The 17,230-nt window shown below is 42.5% G+C and overlaps 2 protein-coding genes across 2 annotated transcripts; one reads left to right on the top strand and one right to left on the bottom strand.

The window, feature by feature from the left end:
* Positions 1-1,686: 1,686 nt before the first annotated feature.
* On the top strand, positions 1,687-4,377 carry LOC307230072 (acidic mammalian chitinase-like; the record flags this gene model as incomplete). Its single annotated transcript, XM_080000269.1, has 11 exons — positions 1,687-1,711; positions 1,853-1,882; positions 1,977-2,178; positions 2,386-2,442; positions 2,529-2,694; positions 2,844-2,968; positions 3,090-3,213; positions 3,346-3,528; positions 3,654-3,776; positions 3,888-4,026; positions 4,112-4,377. The coding sequence occupies 11 exons, from the start codon at positions 1,687-1,689 to the stop codon at positions 4,375-4,377; spliced, it is 1,440 nt and encodes a 479-aa protein (XP_079856395.1).
* A 580-nt stretch (positions 4,378-4,957) lies between these two features.
* LOC307230686 (sodium- and chloride-dependent neutral and basic amino acid transporter B(0+)-like) lies at positions 4,958-17,203 on the bottom strand. Its single transcript, XM_080001123.1, has 15 exons — positions 17,107-17,203; positions 15,776-15,926; positions 15,222-15,353; positions 14,305-14,466; positions 14,088-14,202; positions 13,818-13,950; positions 9,536-9,676; positions 9,149-9,284; positions 8,796-8,888; positions 8,587-8,712; positions 7,083-7,201; positions 6,772-6,871; positions 6,525-6,634; positions 5,944-6,111; positions 4,958-5,811 (listed from the first exon to the last, which is right to left on the bottom strand). The coding sequence occupies exons 1-15, from the start codon at positions 17,170-17,172 to the stop codon at positions 5,719-5,721; spliced, it is 1,845 nt and encodes a 614-aa protein (XP_079857249.1). The 5' UTR covers positions 17,173-17,203; the 3' UTR covers positions 4,958-5,718.
* Positions 17,204-17,230: the final 27 nt, after the last annotated feature.

The raw sequence follows: 17,230 nt of genomic DNA, 5'->3' as shown, positions 1-17,230 counted from the left end.
TTTCATTCTGGAAGTGCTAATTTTCCATGTTACATCCTGTATGAATACAGGTTGTAATCATGCACTGTACCTTATTGACATCCTTGGGCCAAAGGGAACATTTAAAACATTTAATGTTAGACAAGACGGGACCTTTCCGGTCAGTTTACCATTGCGGCTCTGAAATCGATTCGTTTTTTTTCTATGACATCTTAAAAAAGGAGATCTGTCTCAACAGAACAACCAAGAGACCAACAACCCCTGCAACGGACTGGAAACAAACAAAGCGTCAGAAACTGGAACAAACCATGTTCATGTCTACAAATGTGTGTAGCTCAACTGGGCGTGGGGGTTTGCTATCTTTGGATGACATTTCTTTGTCAGGCTTCGGAGGAAACCACGTGGCATGTTGTGGAGGACATGCGCCACGCAGACGTCTCCCACCTGTCTCAGCACTTCCATATATATAACTGATAACATTATACTTTTGAGAAACAAATGAACATTAACACAATAACACTTCTCCTAAAACACATTAACATGTTCGGAAAAGTCTGACGAATTCATGATGAAGATGAAGATCCAGTTGAAAGATTTCTAGAATAAACGGGAAAGCAAAACCTTTTCATTGACATTGTTGATCAGATATTCAGCACGGTAACACAAAATCTGCTCTGTTAATTCCTCGTAGATGTCCCAATATCGGCAAATTGCGTTGAATCGAACAAAACCCCTCAAAAGGGTCTACATCATTCCTCAATCACCGCTGTGTAAATAAATATTCAAGGGCAGAAAAAGGACAATGACACAACATATTTTGACTTGACGTCCAGTGACGTAGCAGACATCCGTAGCAGACTGACTCAGACATCAGGCCAGAATTTGGATATTAAACAATGTTCCCTGCTGATAAAGCATGTAGCAGGGCTCTTATCAACAACAGAGTAAATATCATTATCAACCGTGCCAATCAGCTGAAGTACTGTGCATCACTTTTTTTCTTTTTTTTTTTGCTCTGTGGGCACTTTGTTGTCTTGGCTGAAATTAGATGATTTTATTTGGAGATGTCATTAGATTCTGCGAAAATACAATAAAATAAGCAATGCTGTGTGTTAATGCAAGCCAATTGTAAGAGGTTGAGGTTGACCGGCATTAAGTTGTATTGACAATACACTAAAAACGCATGATTTGTTGATGTTTGACTAGGTTTTAAGTTGTTATTAGACATAATGCACCAACATGAAAAACAAACAACACATTTTATTTTGATTACTTACAGCATCTTGCGCTTGTATCTGGATGAATTTAGAAACAGGAGATCCTGCACTGAAGTTCGATGTTGCTCCAATGGTCAATGTCTGCTCTGATTGTTTCCAGTCTCTCATGTAAGTCGCTTGGGACAAAAGCGTCTGCTAAATGAATAAACGTAAATGTAAATGTAAATGTTGTGCATGGTGAAAGGTATAGCAAAGACCGACCTTGGTTTGACTTCTGATTGTCAGCACATCAAAATTAAAGGTTGTTTGAAGGTTATCTGTGCCTTGGTTTTTAAGCCAATGGAACACTCTTGTCCAAACAAGTGAATGGGGTTGACTGCTAAATTCAGCAGATTAGTCCAGCCAGGTCAAACATGTCTTACAGATATGGAGTGGGACCTAGGAGTATATAAGGGTGCGCTTACCCCTTAGATTGTTGTACAGAGGCAACATGGGCAAGCTACTCATCTGCGTTGGTAAGGCAGGGTCTCTCTACAAAATGTTATATTTGCAGAGGAATTCTGAGCAGTTCACTTTGACTCCTTACTAATGCATCTTTGGTTCCTCTATTTCTCTTCTGTCTGTCTTTCTTTACCTATCGATCTATGTGTCCACAGGACTGGCTCTCCTGCTGCATGCGCAGCTAGGTAAGTTATTTTGACTCCGCTCATTGTTAGTTTTCATCAATCTGAGCACAGAACACAATCTAACTATGAGCACTTAATGTACCATGTCTTCCAGGATCATCGTACCTCCTCTCCTGTTATTTCACTAACTGGGGACAGTACCGTCCTGGAGCAGGCAAGTATTTCCCCACAAACGTTGACCCATGTCTCTGTGACCACCTGATCTATGCCTTCGCTGGAATGGACGGCAACATGATCAAGACCTACGAGTGGGACGATGAGAAGCTCTACGGACAGTTCCAGGCCCTGAAGAACCAGTTAGTTGACCCATACTCACACCCATGCTCAGAAACATACAGAGCCATATGCTGTCTCAGCTTTTACGCTGTAGTCAATCTGTAGGGTTGTTTTCTCTAAAGAAGGATAGAGCCTCTTTTCGCATCATACATGCCCCAAAATATGTAGACATGTATGATTGTCTACAAAATGAAGTGCAAAAATAAAAGGCTTCCCTTTCCTTTTAGGAACAATAACCTGAAGACTCTGTTGGCCATTGGAGGATGGAACTTTGGCACTGCTAAGTGAGTTAAGAACATGGGTATCATATTTAGGACCTTGAGACACAGGTAAAAGCCATCTGACTCCGTCTCTTACCATCTCTCCTCAGGTTCACTGCCATGGTATCCAGCCCTGCTAATCGTCAGACCTTCATCAACAGCGTGATTAAATTCCTGCGTCAGTATGAGTTTGATGGTCTGGATATTGATTGGGAGTACCCTGGCTCTCGCGGCTCCCCACCTCAGGACAAGCAACGCTACACTGTGCTGGTTCAGGTTAGACACATGGCCCATGTCACCACCAGTTTAACCACAAAACCCTGATCATTTTGACAAGTTGTTCTAAATATGGTACCAGGGACACCAACTGTACTGCCCCCATCTCTTACTCAAAACATCTTACCCTCATGCCTTTGTCTCGGTAGGAGCTGATGAGTGCCTTTGAGACAGAGGGCAAGAAAACCAACCGTCCTCGTTTGATGCTGACTGCAGCTGTCTCTGCTGGAAAGGGAACCATTGACTCTGGATACCAGATTGCCCAGATTGGAGCGTAAGTCGTACACATGCATGCACAAAAACATACTGTATGCTTGCATATGCAGAAACATGATACACAATTACAGTACATGTATGAAAACATTTTAAACTTAAGAATGTATTTATTTTGCCAGTGTGCTGGACTACTTCCATGTGATGACCTACGATTTCAACGGTCCTTGGGCGCACATTGTTGGTGAGAACAGCCCTCTGTATAGAGGCCCAGCTGACCAAGGAGACCTCATCTACTTCAATGTGGTAAGTGGTGGCATTCCTAATTACCATGCTTAATATTATTTTGGAATTACAAAAGCCTGGTGTGGACTACATTGTATGACAAAGAGATATCAAGAAATAACTGCTCATATCATGCCTCGCCCCCACCTGTAGGACTATGCTATGAAGTACTGGAAGAGCAATGGTGCCCCGGCTGAGAAGCTACTGGTAGGTTTCCCCACCTATGGCCACACCTTCCGTCTGTCTTCCTCCAACACTGCTGTGGGAGCTCCATCCAGTGGACCTGGACCTGCTGGACCCTTCACTCGTCAAGCTGGTTTCTGGGCCTACTATGAGGTATTTACACCCTTTTATAGATGATGATGAAAGGTGTGTAAAAACTATGAAGATAGGAAAAGAGACTGTCTCTCCTGTGTTTTATTGAGATCCATAAATTCTCTTCAATCCCTATGTGCCTTCAGATCTGCACCTTCCTGAAGCAAGGAGCCACTCAGGCTTGGGACACGGTCCAGGATGTGCCTTATGCCTTCAACAGCCAGAACATTTGGGTTGGGTACGACAACGTCAAGAGCTTCAACATCAAGGTCTGAAAATGCATTGGACTTCACATTATATATACTGTATGTGCGAACCATGCTGCATGTTGAATTTATGTACTTATCTTGAAATCTACCATTTTACCCGTCGCTCCATAGATCCAGTGGCTGAAGCAGAATGGTTTTGGAGGAGCTATGGTTTGGAGTCTGGACCTCGATGACTTTAGTGGCACTTTCTGTGGTCAGGGCAAATACCCTCTGATCAACAGCATCAAGTCTGGACTCGGAACCGGAGCTGGTAACACATTGAAACACTCACACTGTTTTGTGCCTTTTAAACATCGTCATCTCTTGGCTCACGGCACTTCTCCTCCTCTCACCAGCCTGTCATACTCGCATAGACCCCCTGGCACCTGTCACCCCAACCCAGCATGCTCAGCCCCAGCCCCAGCCCAGTGGTGGTGGAAGCAGCGGTGGAAGCGGCAGCGCCGGTGGATCTGGCTTCTGTGCTGGCAAGGCCAATGGACTCTACCCAGACCCCACTAACAGCAACCACTTCTATGATTGCAGCCAGGGAAAAACCTATTCCCAGCACTGTGCTGCTGGCCTGGTGTTCGATGTGAGCTGCAAATGCTGCAACTGGGCTTAAAGGGGACCTATTATGAAATCACTTTTTCAGTGCCTCTGCACACACATTGGCACACAACGCAAATAAAATGGCATTTAAAACCAGCTGTGGTCTTCATGGGTCTTTTCAGTCCGTCTCCAATTAAGCAAAACCATTCGCACTACAGATCAAAACATTTTAGTGACATTAAATTTGGAAATACAACATACTGGATAAAGACAGTATGGACTACATGATTTTTCTCTTCCAGTACAGCACTAGTTACAAAATAATCCCATTTTGCATCTACAAGTACAAGAATGACTGAACACTGAACATGAGCCAGTCTGACAACATATGCCTAAACTACTGTGCATGCTAAGGGTTTAATATACATGATTTAGATGTATACTTCCACAACATTTAAACTGCTACAGTATTGCCACTAGTTCATCACAGAGATTGTCATGAAAAGAGATAGATGTGATAAATGTTTATTGTTGCTTTTTAGTGAATTAGACTACACAAAAGAGCACACAAAAGAGCAGAAACACATTTGTAAGTAGTCATCATGGCTTGAGCATTTTGAAAAGTGAAATGATGGAAAATGCAGCATGAGGGAATGTCCTGGAAGTGGAAAATTAAACCACTTCAACAATGCAAAGGTTGTAAAATACATAAATAAACTCAGTGTAACACTGTCTAATTAAATCAACTAAAACCCTGATTCATCAACAAATAGCATAGCAAATGAGGACCTTCCAAGATCTCAATATATGGGATTACTTTATATAATTTTTTGCAAACACACATACAGTATATATATATATATATATATATATATATATATACACAAATTTAACTAATTGTCATTAAATGGAGTAAAAGTACTGAGCCAACAAAATGCATTTCTCTGCATTCTACCCATCCTTGTAACAGATGTACTGTATCTAGGAAAGGGCAGTGGAGAGCAGTTAGGGAGTTAAGTGTCTTGCTCAAGGAAACATCAGCACACAACCAGGAGTAGCCGGGGATCAAACCAGCAATCTTCCAATTACTAAATGTCCCACTCTACCTCCATATACAGGATATATACTGTATATATATCCATATATATATATTACATTACATTAAGCAGATGCTTTTATCCAAAGCGACTTACAATTATTCGAACACCGACGGATGCAGCCATCAGGAGCAATTAGGGGTTAAGTGTCTTGCTCAAGGACACTACAGCATGAGCCTGGGATAGAACCAGCAACCTTTTGATTACTAGACGACCAGCTCTACCTCCGTTACATTTGATACTGTATATTTTTTGCACGACAAAATTGTTCTTTTTTTTACAATAGTACATAGGTTCATAGTATTTTTTAGCTGTGGTTAAGGCTCTGTGGCTCTGTAGTAGTGCTCTGTTCGGTGGACTTCCAGGTAGGGATGCCAGTCCTCAGAGGGAGACAACACGGACTTCACACGCTGGAGGGGAAAACAGGTTAGAATATCACCTTTGAGAATCTGAAGACATTGTTGCACAGCATCATCTGCATTCACCAAAACAACTGCAAGTGTGTGTGCAACACAGACAGACACAAACCAAAAAATACACACCTTGCGGAGGTCTCCGTCTGCTGTAATAAGTTTTTGAATGGCGACCAAGGGGATGCACAGGATACAGAAGATGGCCATGCACCAGCCCAGGGCCAACCCCCAGGAGGGGTATTGTACCAACGCATAGGTAGGAGGTGTAAACTCCATAAGAGCCAACACCAGGATCAACTACAGACGGGATTCACAAAGTCAGCAGTTTCTAGAATACATTTTATTCCTGTCTCGAAGCCACCTGAGGCAAAATAGCAACCTATATTGGCAGGTTTATTTCTAAGATCCCCGTGCAATCATATTTGAGAGTATCTAGTGACGGTCAGGCTCTTGAGAGGTGTTCATTTTACACTTAATTATGTTAACGTGTACTGAGAAACGGCATCATTTGTTAATGCATGGTATTTCAATGTGCTGGTGCTTTCCAATGTTCATTCACTTTTCACCATAACATAACAACCATAACGACAGACATTGTTATTCTATTTTAAATGGTTTGACGAGACAATTGATGCCTCAAGCTTTAAATTAATAAACTTATTTTTATAATTCCACCTTAATTAAATGGTTCAGAACTGCAGTGCACTCACTACTATGATGACCGGGGTGATGAAGTACCAGCAGACTCTCCAATACAGCCAGTACCACACGCTCTTAGTTCCAATCATCATCTCTATGTCTTGAATGAGCCGGTTGCAACCTGCAGAGTTTAACAAAGACACACACGCACACGCTCACACGCGCACACAGACACTTTCTCTCTCAATCGTGACCCCCTTGCTCTGAGCTTTTTGCTTTTCATAAAAATGAACATGTGACAACATACTGTATATTTACCATAAATATACAGGAAGCCAATGATTTCGAACAGAGCAACAATTAGAGGCACAAATGTAGAAGTAAATCCCTCTATTAATGTCACCCAGTATATCCCTGCCTGTCATACACATAGATGACCCAAACACAGACAGACAGACAGACAGACAGACAGACAGACAGACAGACAGACAGACAAACAGACAGACAGACAGACAGACCAACAGACAGACGGACATACAGACTCGATGAGTACAAGTAGATGCAGGCTAAGAAGCCTAAAACTGTAAAATGTCAGTAAATTGAAGTTTTATATTTTAAAGTAGACTTACCTTTGTCACACATGGAAGCGAAAGGAAAAATATGACGACACAGGTAATGACAGAAATGATGGGCCGCTTGGAGAGGAGGTATTTGGGGAAAGCATCTGTCAAGCTGGTGAAAATCACCTCTGAGTTGAAGATAAAACAGAATAAATTCATCCTTGATTATTTTTTAGTATCTGAGAACTTCTCCAAATTATCCAAAGATGTCCAGCAGCGATGTTCATTTTAAGGTAATTAATCTAGCCATATAGGACACACATTACATTAAAGACAAACAAACAAAACCTTGTTCGCTATTACTTTGGGTGTATTATTGAGCTCTCCTTTGTGTTTGTGTATTTACTCATCCACAATTTAGCCAAGCATGATGCTAGTCCGGGCTTTAGATTGGTTTCATGATCACTGACAGCTCATTATCAAATAACAATGCTAACAACTTGTTTTTTCTTTGGGAGTTAAAAACAGCTTGAGGCCCATTGACTAGGTATGGCCTATACATGTACTGTAGGGTGCTGTGAGGTTTTGAGTTACACTAATAGAAATTTGTCTTCAACAGGATGTGATGGGAATCCTTAAAGATTCCTGATGCAAAATGCAATTATATGCAAATCATTAATAAATCTTGCAAATAAATCTTTGGCCGATATCTCAGTCATATGTCAAGAAGTCGTTTGTAATTTACTGATCGGCCACAACATTAAAACCACCTTGGCGCTCATGTGCCCATTGTAGGTGCTTTTGGCGGAGGACAGAGGTCAGCATGCGCACTCTGACCGGTCTGCGGCTACACAGCCTGGTCACAGTTGCGATGAAATGTGTGTTCTGACACCTTTCTATCATAGCAGCATCACGTTTTTCATCAATTTGTGCTACATTAGTTCTGTGGGATCGAATCAGACAGGCTAGACTTCACTCCCGACGTGCATCAATGAGCCTTGGGCGTCAATGACCCCGTCCCCGGTTCACTGGTTGTCCTTCCTTTGATGACTTTTGGTAGGTACTAACCACTGCATACCAGGAACACCCCACAAGACCTGTGGTTTTGGAGATGCTCTGACCCAGTCGTCCAGCATCACAATGTGGTCCTTGTCAAAGTGGCTCAGATCTTTATGCCGCTTCCAACACATCAACTTCAAGAACTGACTGTTCACTTGCTGCCTCATACATCCCACCCCTTGACAGGTGCCATTGGAACCAGATGATCAATGTAATTCGCTTAACTTTGTCAGTGGTTTTAATGTTGTGGCTGATCGGTGTATGTGCCCCCATAAAAGATTTGGCTTTGCCTTGATTTTTTAAACAGAAAAAGAGGCATCAGCTTCAGAGCTTTGGAGATGCTTGAAATGTGTTGAAAGAAAGCGATATTCAAGTCTTTAGACCTTTCAAAGGGGAACGGTGATGGAGGGGGGAGGGGGACGGAATTTACGAATTGGACCTTTATGCCCTGCATGAGGCATGATTTCCCTTCAATCACTACGCATTACCCTTCACTAGTCATGATCAAACTCACCCATCATCACAAGCTGCGAATCCAAGCCAATCAAGACAAGCATGAAGAAGAACATAATAGAAAATAAAGGCGCAACTGGAAGGTTCGTCAGAGCTTCTGGATACGCAATAAATGCCAGGGCAAATCCTGTACAAAAATGAAGAAACAAGAGGATGTCACAATGGATTCGGTGGTGGGATTTCATTTTGTTTGCAAAATGCCTTTCTGACCTTCCTGGACAACTTCGTCGACCTGTTTCGCATAAACGTGCGCCATGTGACCTAAAACAGAAAAGATGGCGAAGCCAGCAAACACGCTGGTAGCTGAAGGGAGATAAAGAGTCAAAACAAAGGTAGGAAGTAATTCTCCTTTTGTTATTCTTGATATAATTTGATTTTTTTAAATTTATTAAAATGTTAAATAAAAATTTGCCCATTGTTTGCTCCATTTTATTACCAGGCGTCAGTGTTTGAGACCCCAACAGGTACTTGGAAGTATTAATGCAATATTGTAATTTAACATCATATGTAGTATCATTCATATAACTTTATATTGTGGATTATGGTCATTACTGTGTTCCTACCAGCATTGGCAAAGGTTACAACAAGCGTATCCAGGAGCACGTTGTTGTGAAACTTGTTGTAAGACGACAGGGTTATGACTCCACCGAAAGCGATGGACAGAGAATATAAGGTCTGACTCGCTGCATCGCTCCACACCTAAAACAATAACCCCCCTTGGATCAAAGTTGTGTTGTGACTGTGGCCATGCACACACACACACACACACACACACACACACACACACACACACACACACACACACACACACACACACACACACACACACACACACACACACACACACACACACACACAAACACACACACACACATACACAGACACACATAAACACCCGCACACACAAACACACATCACAGTTTTGTTGTAGAAGGATATTGGGCCCTTACCTGTAATTCAGACAGTTTAGTCAGATTGGATTGGGAGCCAATATAAAAATCGATTCCATTTCTGGCACCTTCTAGTGTCACACCCCTGATCAGCAGGATCGTCAATAACACGTAAGGAAATGTAGCCGTGAAATAAACCACCTAAGAAAGCAAAGCACAAAACACAGGATTTAGTAATCAACAGGAAACATCAGTACTTTTGGGTGCATGGCAGACATTAAAACCTCGAGGACACAAGTAATGTTGTGCTACATGTGTACAGAGCCGGGTCTTAACAATATTTCTTGACTGTATCGTGTCCAGTACATTTTGCAGTAAGTATACCGATCACGGGTGTTTTGGGGAACCGCAGCACAGTTGAGAGGACAGGCGGACACGGAGTCGGAATCCAGAGGGGCCGAGGAGACAGGTCCGGTGGACCTGAATGCTTCAAGCCCTAAAACACGAATGTCCTTAGCGTTACACACAACGATTCTGTCTTTCTCCCTCCAGCCTCGTCGCGGGGCCAGAGGGAGATGAGAGGCGGAGCAGCCTCTGTTATTCCCTTTTTAAAATAAACTGTTTAATTGGACTTGAGGGTCCTGTTGTCTGTGTGCTTGTGACCGCAAGATTCTCGAGATTCAGAATCGAGAGTGTCAGATACTGCAACAATACATATTTTTGGCGTAGTCGACAGAATCTCGGGTGATCAATTACACATTAATGAGTGGCGTGAGTGATTCGGTTTATGGGGGTTTTTAGGGGTTCCATGGGCTCCAAAATTTGACGGCAAAAAATAAATAAAAAAGTTGGAGACTGGGCCAGTCAGATTAAAGCCCTTCTTAGGGCTCAAGGTCCTAATAAAGAGCAGAAGGTGGATTTTATTCTGAATGCTCATGTCCACTTGTTCGATGAACAACATTGAAACACAGCCAAGAAAATATTAAATGTCCTTAATGACTGTATGGAGAAAGTGCATCTGCTGCTGATCTTTGTGTAACATTTTTCAATATCAAGCAGAGCATAGAAGAAGTGCTGGGTGATTTCAGCCTCCAGATCAGAGAGGCCTTCCGGAGATGGAAAATAACTGAACCAGATGGGTCAGCACAACTAGTGAACAACTTAAGAGACCAGATGATCATCAGTCTACAGCCTGGCATGCTGAAGAAAGAACTGCAAAGGCAGGTATGCAGAAACCCTAACCTGACCTTTGCTGAGCTGTCCCTCTTTTGTTGGGAAATTTCCAGCTGTGGAGGTTTTAGTGCGAGTAACGACCATTCCCTGCGTATTGGCTACAGGATCACAGGTGACCCTTTTTAGTGAAACATTTTTTAAGAAACATTTTAATCAGCAGACTGAGGAAAGGGCAAACAACTATTGGCTAAAACTTAAAGCAGCCAAAGGGCTGAAAATGCCTGATATGGGATATGTGATGATGGATTTTCAGGTTAAGGGAATTGAAATTCCACAGCAAGGTGTGCTTATTGTTTCAGGTGACTGTATGGGGTCCAACCAAGGGTTGCTGGGGATGAATTAGCCATGTGGAATGATTAGCCATGTGGTGGAGACATTTTACAGAGGGGCTCACCCTTGACTAAAGGTGTTCAAGTCCCCATTCACCACGGCTCCAACAAAGAGTGGGAACGGGCCTTGGCCTGCTGACACGGCAGTTCGACAAACCTAAGACAGGCCTGTGACTGACTGCTTGACAAGACATCAGCCGGTCATGGTGCCGCTGGAGAGTGAGATGGTGTTATGGGTATGTTCCAGAAAACTCTGGTAAGACACAGGACACTGCTTTAGTGGACAGCACAGACACAGTAATCAAATGGCAAGTTGCCCAATACTGTGGTTGAGGTAACTCTCAACAGGGTCACCATACATGTGTGTAACCTACATCCGTAACCTATCGAGATCCCCCAGTACCAGCCATTGGCCAAAGTTTGGCCAATGGCTGGTAGCAGGTTGAGATACTGGCTTGAGATGGACCCAGCTGATCGGGAAAAAAAGGAATTCACAACTCCTCTGGGGCTTTATGAGTTTGAGAGGATTTCAGGCTCTGCAATGCACCAACAACCTTCCAGAGACTAATACAGCACTGCCTTGGCTCACAGGAAAGGATAACAGGAGATACATGACTGAAGATACACGACCGAAGACACCAGGGTCCAGGAGAGTCTGGAGGGATGAGATGAACGTAAGAAAGAAGTGTGAGATAAAATTGCTTGAGATCATTTATTTTGAATGAGGACAAAGGCCTCTACCTCCTGAGGAGAGTTTTTTTTAAACATTGTCTCTGTTTTCCCAGGAACCCCCAAACTTTATGTAAAGAGAAGTGTTCTTTCTCTCTACAATGTCAATTCTAACATGAAAGAACCAGATCACATCTCATCCTGTTTACTTTGTATGGAGATGAGGAATAACCACAGGGGAGCCTGGAGGTGCATTGTAAAGAATTGGAATCCGCGTCTGCCAGGTCATTTACAAGTTCCTGTGAATTTACTGTTTGGGGTTGGCCTCCAGGGAGACGGTTGAGGGACACAGACTTGTAAATAAATTCTGACCCAAGCCACACTCGCTGTTGTTGTATAGAGCCCTCTTGATCGGAAATAATATCAGACTGATCAGAACACTGCTTTCGAGCAGTACTGAACCTTTCTCTTTATTCTGCAGAATAAATAATCTTGAATATTCTCAGTTTTGTTCTCTTGTAGCGGGCAGATTAACCTCACCGATCATTGCAGAAGAATTTCTTCCACAGAAGACGCTGAGACATATGAGGTCTATGGTCCAACAAGCGGGGTTCTACTGGCCAGGACAGGGGGACAATGTCCACCAGTGGTCTAGCAACTGTAGCCATTGCTGGTCCCAGCGACCACAGCCTGAGCCATGCACATCTCTCGGTAGATATGGTGATGGGAGTTACCACTTCAGCCAATAGAGTCCCTGAATGAAGATGGGTGCAAGGCCACCACTTGACACTGACATGGGCTTATGAGACTGTGGCCAAGTACTCCCAACAGCAACAGACCCGGATCAGCAGCGCTACAACCAGAGGCGATGGGCTGTACCCCTACTTCGGGGCGAAAAATAGCTGGCCCCCAGATGGAACCGTGAGCCATTTGTGATTGTGTCTGCTCTTTTCTCCTAACATCACAGCATACCGAGGTGTAGCCAGAAGGTTGGGAAGGACGAGAGCATACAATCCACTGGAATAACCTGAGGCTGTGTACAACCATCACCAGAAAAGGACTGTAGCCAAGCCACTGTGGCAGTGAGAGGCTATCCCTCCATGCTTTCCTTCAGGCCCCAATGGCGGCCATTTCAGGCCCAGGCTGCAGAGGACCCGCATTGCGAGCCCCAAAAGATGGCAGCCCCAGTTGCAGAACCCTCGGTGGCTGTTGCACCAGATAAAGCTCAAGGTCCAGTGATAGGGCAGAATCAACAGCAGCCACTTGCCAGCCCACCCAGCAGATCAACCAGAGTGAACTTTGGGGTCAAACCAACCCGGCACCAGAACGAACATTGGGTTGGGACTATAACTGATCAAATTGGGTGGTGTGCCACAGAATGCGATCAAACAGAGGTTTTGTTTTTCATGTGTGCTTTTTAAAAAAAATAAATCATTTTGCAGTGCCCTTTAACTTTCTGTATTGCATTTGTGGGATGACTCTGTAAATAACCAGGTTGAATTGGAAACACACCAGTGTAAAAATCTGACTCTAGCTTTTGGATTAGACGATACACATATATAGCTCTTCAGGAAACTGGGAGCAGGGGGGAACCGCAGCATGGGTGGACACTGAGTTGGAATACAGACTTTATACTGACCGCAACCATGTCTCGGAGAGCTAGCCGCCTGGGAGCCGCCGAGGAGACCGGTCAAGGGGATCTGAATGCTTCAAGCCCTAGTGGCAAAAGGCGGGTGCAGAACAAAAGAGCCGTACACACAAGGATTCTGTCTTTCTCCCTCCAGACCTGGGTCAGGGCCAGAGCAAGAAGAGAGGCAGAGCAGCCTTTTGCGCTATACGGTGATTCCTGACGATGACGTCATCGCTCTGAAACGTTGACTTTTCCCTGCGCAACAACGTCCTGTAACGGAACCCAGGAAAGGCACTGCTTCTCCCCCTTTTTTTGCTTGCCTTAGTATTATTCCCTTTTTATATCAAACAGTTTTATCGGACTTGAGGTCCTGTTGTCTGTGGGCTCGTGACCCAGAGATTCTCAAGAACGAGAGTGTCAGATACTGCAACACATAAAAAAATTGGTGTACACTATTTGAGGATCTAGTAGAGGAACTCACTTTTCCAGATGTCTTTATACCATGCCAGAGGGACGCAAAGATAAGGATTGTGGACAGAAGCAAGCAGAGGGCCAGCTCCCACACAATTTCCCCTGTCTCATGCAGACCACTGGACCGCTGCAACACCACATGACTATAAAGAGGGAGAGATAGTGTTTAATATTTTAAAAGTTATTAATGGTAAAAATCAATTGACATGGTGTATATATTTATACTTGCTTGCAAGCAAGATCATTTGCATGCATGGATGTATGTTTGTGCTGTTCTTACGTCCAGTACTGCTCGGGCAGGCTCAGCTCTTGAGTGGAAACCATGTTGGAAGGTGCACACATCTCATTTCCTTGAGTGCAATTGCACACTGGCACACCATTCAGCATACAACTCACTAGAAAGTTGTCAGGTTGTCAATTCTCAAAGATTCTGTGAACTTTGACAAATATTCTGACATAGATGATAGTGATATGTAGGTGAGTAAAACCAAAGGAACCTTGAGGCGTGACGCTGATGTTACCCTCAACCAAACTTGAAAATCTGCTCCACGGCAGAGGAGACTGGAAGGATGCAAAAAGGTAAAACAAGCTGTACGCAATGATGACATCATAGTAAATGGACGTTAGCGTGTTTAAGCACACCATGGCGACTCCAACACCTGGAAAAGAAGGACAGGATTTAAGCACAGATGTGTCTTGCATGTATGTAGAGATTAACACAAAATTGCCACATCTATCCCATAGTCCCATCAAGGCTGAACCACAGACCCCCGTCTTTGAGGGCGAAGCAAAGACCTGCACTCAACATTTGTCACACTACTATTTGGGACACTGGATATATGTGACAAATAAACCTCTTGAATAAATGATGAGTATCTGCAGTGAACAGCAGGCTCAATATAGTTGTAGGGATGAATACTCATATATTAATAATATTATGCTAACATACCTCCCAGTAGTATATCTATGTACGTAAGTGTATGAATACAGTATATTGAATATGGGAGAATAATAAAGAGTAATAAAAAAAGGTTGTTGAGAGTAGAAGGTTGTACAGAGTTGTATAGAGTTTATTCTCCTTGGATGAACATGGAACTCTATAGATAGACAGACAGAGAGACAGACAGATAGATACAGACAGATACATACATTAGATAGATACACTAGATAGATACACTAGATAGATACACTGGATAGATAGATAGATAGATAGATAGATAGATAGATAGATAGATAGATAGATAGATAGATAGATAGATAGATAGATAGATAGATAGATAGATAGATAGATAGATAGATAGATAGATAGATAGATAGATAGATAGATAGATAGATAGATAGATAGATAGATGGATGGATGGATGGATGGATGGACGGACAGACTGACAGACAGACAGATAGCTGGTAGACTTACCTTGCATTACTGGCACTGCCCTCCATAAGTGTATGGGGCCTTGGCTGCAGAATTGACCCAAAGAAGTTTCCAGAAAGTACAGAGGAATACCAGTCACAAACAACAAAACAAAATATGGAATGAGAAAGGCACCTAGACAAAGAAGGATTGGAATAGAGAGGGCAAAAGAACAAAGGCAGAATTTTATCAGATTTTAACCTATTCCTTCTCTTGTTGCTCCCCAATCATGCTCTGGGGCTGTAACTTTTCAGGGGTCCCCATCCCCTATCCCCCACCCGCATTAACTCCAAGAGCTGTACAGCAAGCATGGCATCATGAAAAACTGCAAACAAACACAACAATTAAACGTTTCAATCAAGATGCTTTGGATATTTGTGGTTGCTGAAGTAGCTTTTTAAAAAAAACTAAACTGTTTATTTAAGCTATTCTATGGATCCTTTTGGCCTTCAGTCTATACCAACCCGGCAAGCCGCTATATTTATTCAAGCCTGTTGTGCGGAGCAGTGTCTTATCAAAGTTTATACTTATCAATGGATTAGATAACAGATACTTACCTCCACCATTCTTATAAGTCAAATATGGAAATCTCCAGACATTGCCCAAGCCAATAGCAAAGCCAATCACAGAAAGGATGTATTCTGTTTTATTGGTCCAATTCCCACGCTCAGAATTCTCATTCTCAGAACAATCTTTGGCAGGTGGTTCCTGTCAAATAACATTTTAATTAATTATTCAGTTTTGCGGCTGTTCACGATGACAGTCGCAAGAATTGCGTGAGAGCAATAATTTCTGACTCAGTGCTTTATTACCGAGACTGTTAAAGCCTTATGATAGAACCAAACCCAAGACCCATACCATGCAGGGTGTTCTGGGGGGAATCGCCCCCAGGAAGAAATGTTCACAAGCAGCTGATAAAATACCTTGTTTTTCTGACTATTAGAAAGAGATTTTAGATTAAAAAGGCCAATAGTAGACAGAATTGGGGAAGGACACAAGGACACCAAACACCATCTGTCACATATACCATATGTCTTCTGGCTAAATTTGTTCCATTTAGGGCATTTAGGCCTTCTGTGGCCAGATGAGAGATATAGGCGACGTGATTTTCTATTTGAAAAGGGCACTTTTGCAGCCAAGACATTGTTCATATCAATTGATCGATTGGTGGTCTGATGCAAGCTACTTGTATAAGGCAATCAGAATGTGTGTACAACCCTGTATGTGAACATACAGGGTTGTACACAGAGGGACAGACTCTGCACAGGACCGTTTGGTGAAAGGCAATAAGCCTAACAGGGTGTGGCTGGAGGAGAACGACACAGCTTCAACTGATCGCTCCATTCGAGTGGCATCTGCTTCCTTCCACTCTCCATGTTTTTGATACCATGATTATGTCATGGTAATCTACACCCTTTATATCTCAAGCAGAAAAACAAGCTCAAACTCAAAAAGTTTCAAAATGTATGTGAATCTTGCACCTTTTTCTGTTTTGTAAAATTTCTATGGTAATATATATTGTGGAAACCGGATTCATATGAAACAACAAAATATTATGTTAACATGACAAATGGTTAACACAGTAAGACACAGAAAATTATTATTTTGTTTTATATATATATATAAATTTATATATGTATATATATATATATATATATATATATAGATATGTATACATATTTTATTATTATTTTTTTTTAAATATACAACTATCAACTATGCAACAATTTTCTTCATTTACAAGCTAAACACCAGGAACATAATATTTACTTGGTATTACTGCAGTTAATGCTAGTGCATTAAAACAAAAGAAAAAGGAAGGAAGGAAGGTAGTGGTGTAAAAAAAGACAAAAGAGTTAAGTACATTAATGTAATTTTGCCAATTTACCTCATCAGCATCTGCAATGTTTTTTAGTGCAAAGTCCGCAAAATTACTCCGCTTGTATTCTGCCATTTGGCGTCAGTTTTTGGGCAATCTATTGAAGGTCTTGTACCTGGCGGGTAAAGGTACG

Source organism: Zeus faber, assembly GCF_960531495.2.
Source record: "Zeus faber genome assembly, chromosome: 5".
NCBI classification, from domain to species: Eukaryota; Metazoa; Chordata; class Actinopteri; order Zeiformes; family Zeidae; genus Zeus; species Zeus faber.
The sequence above is the reverse complement of the archived record's forward strand: the minus strand, read 5'-3'. Positions and strand labels throughout refer to the sequence as shown.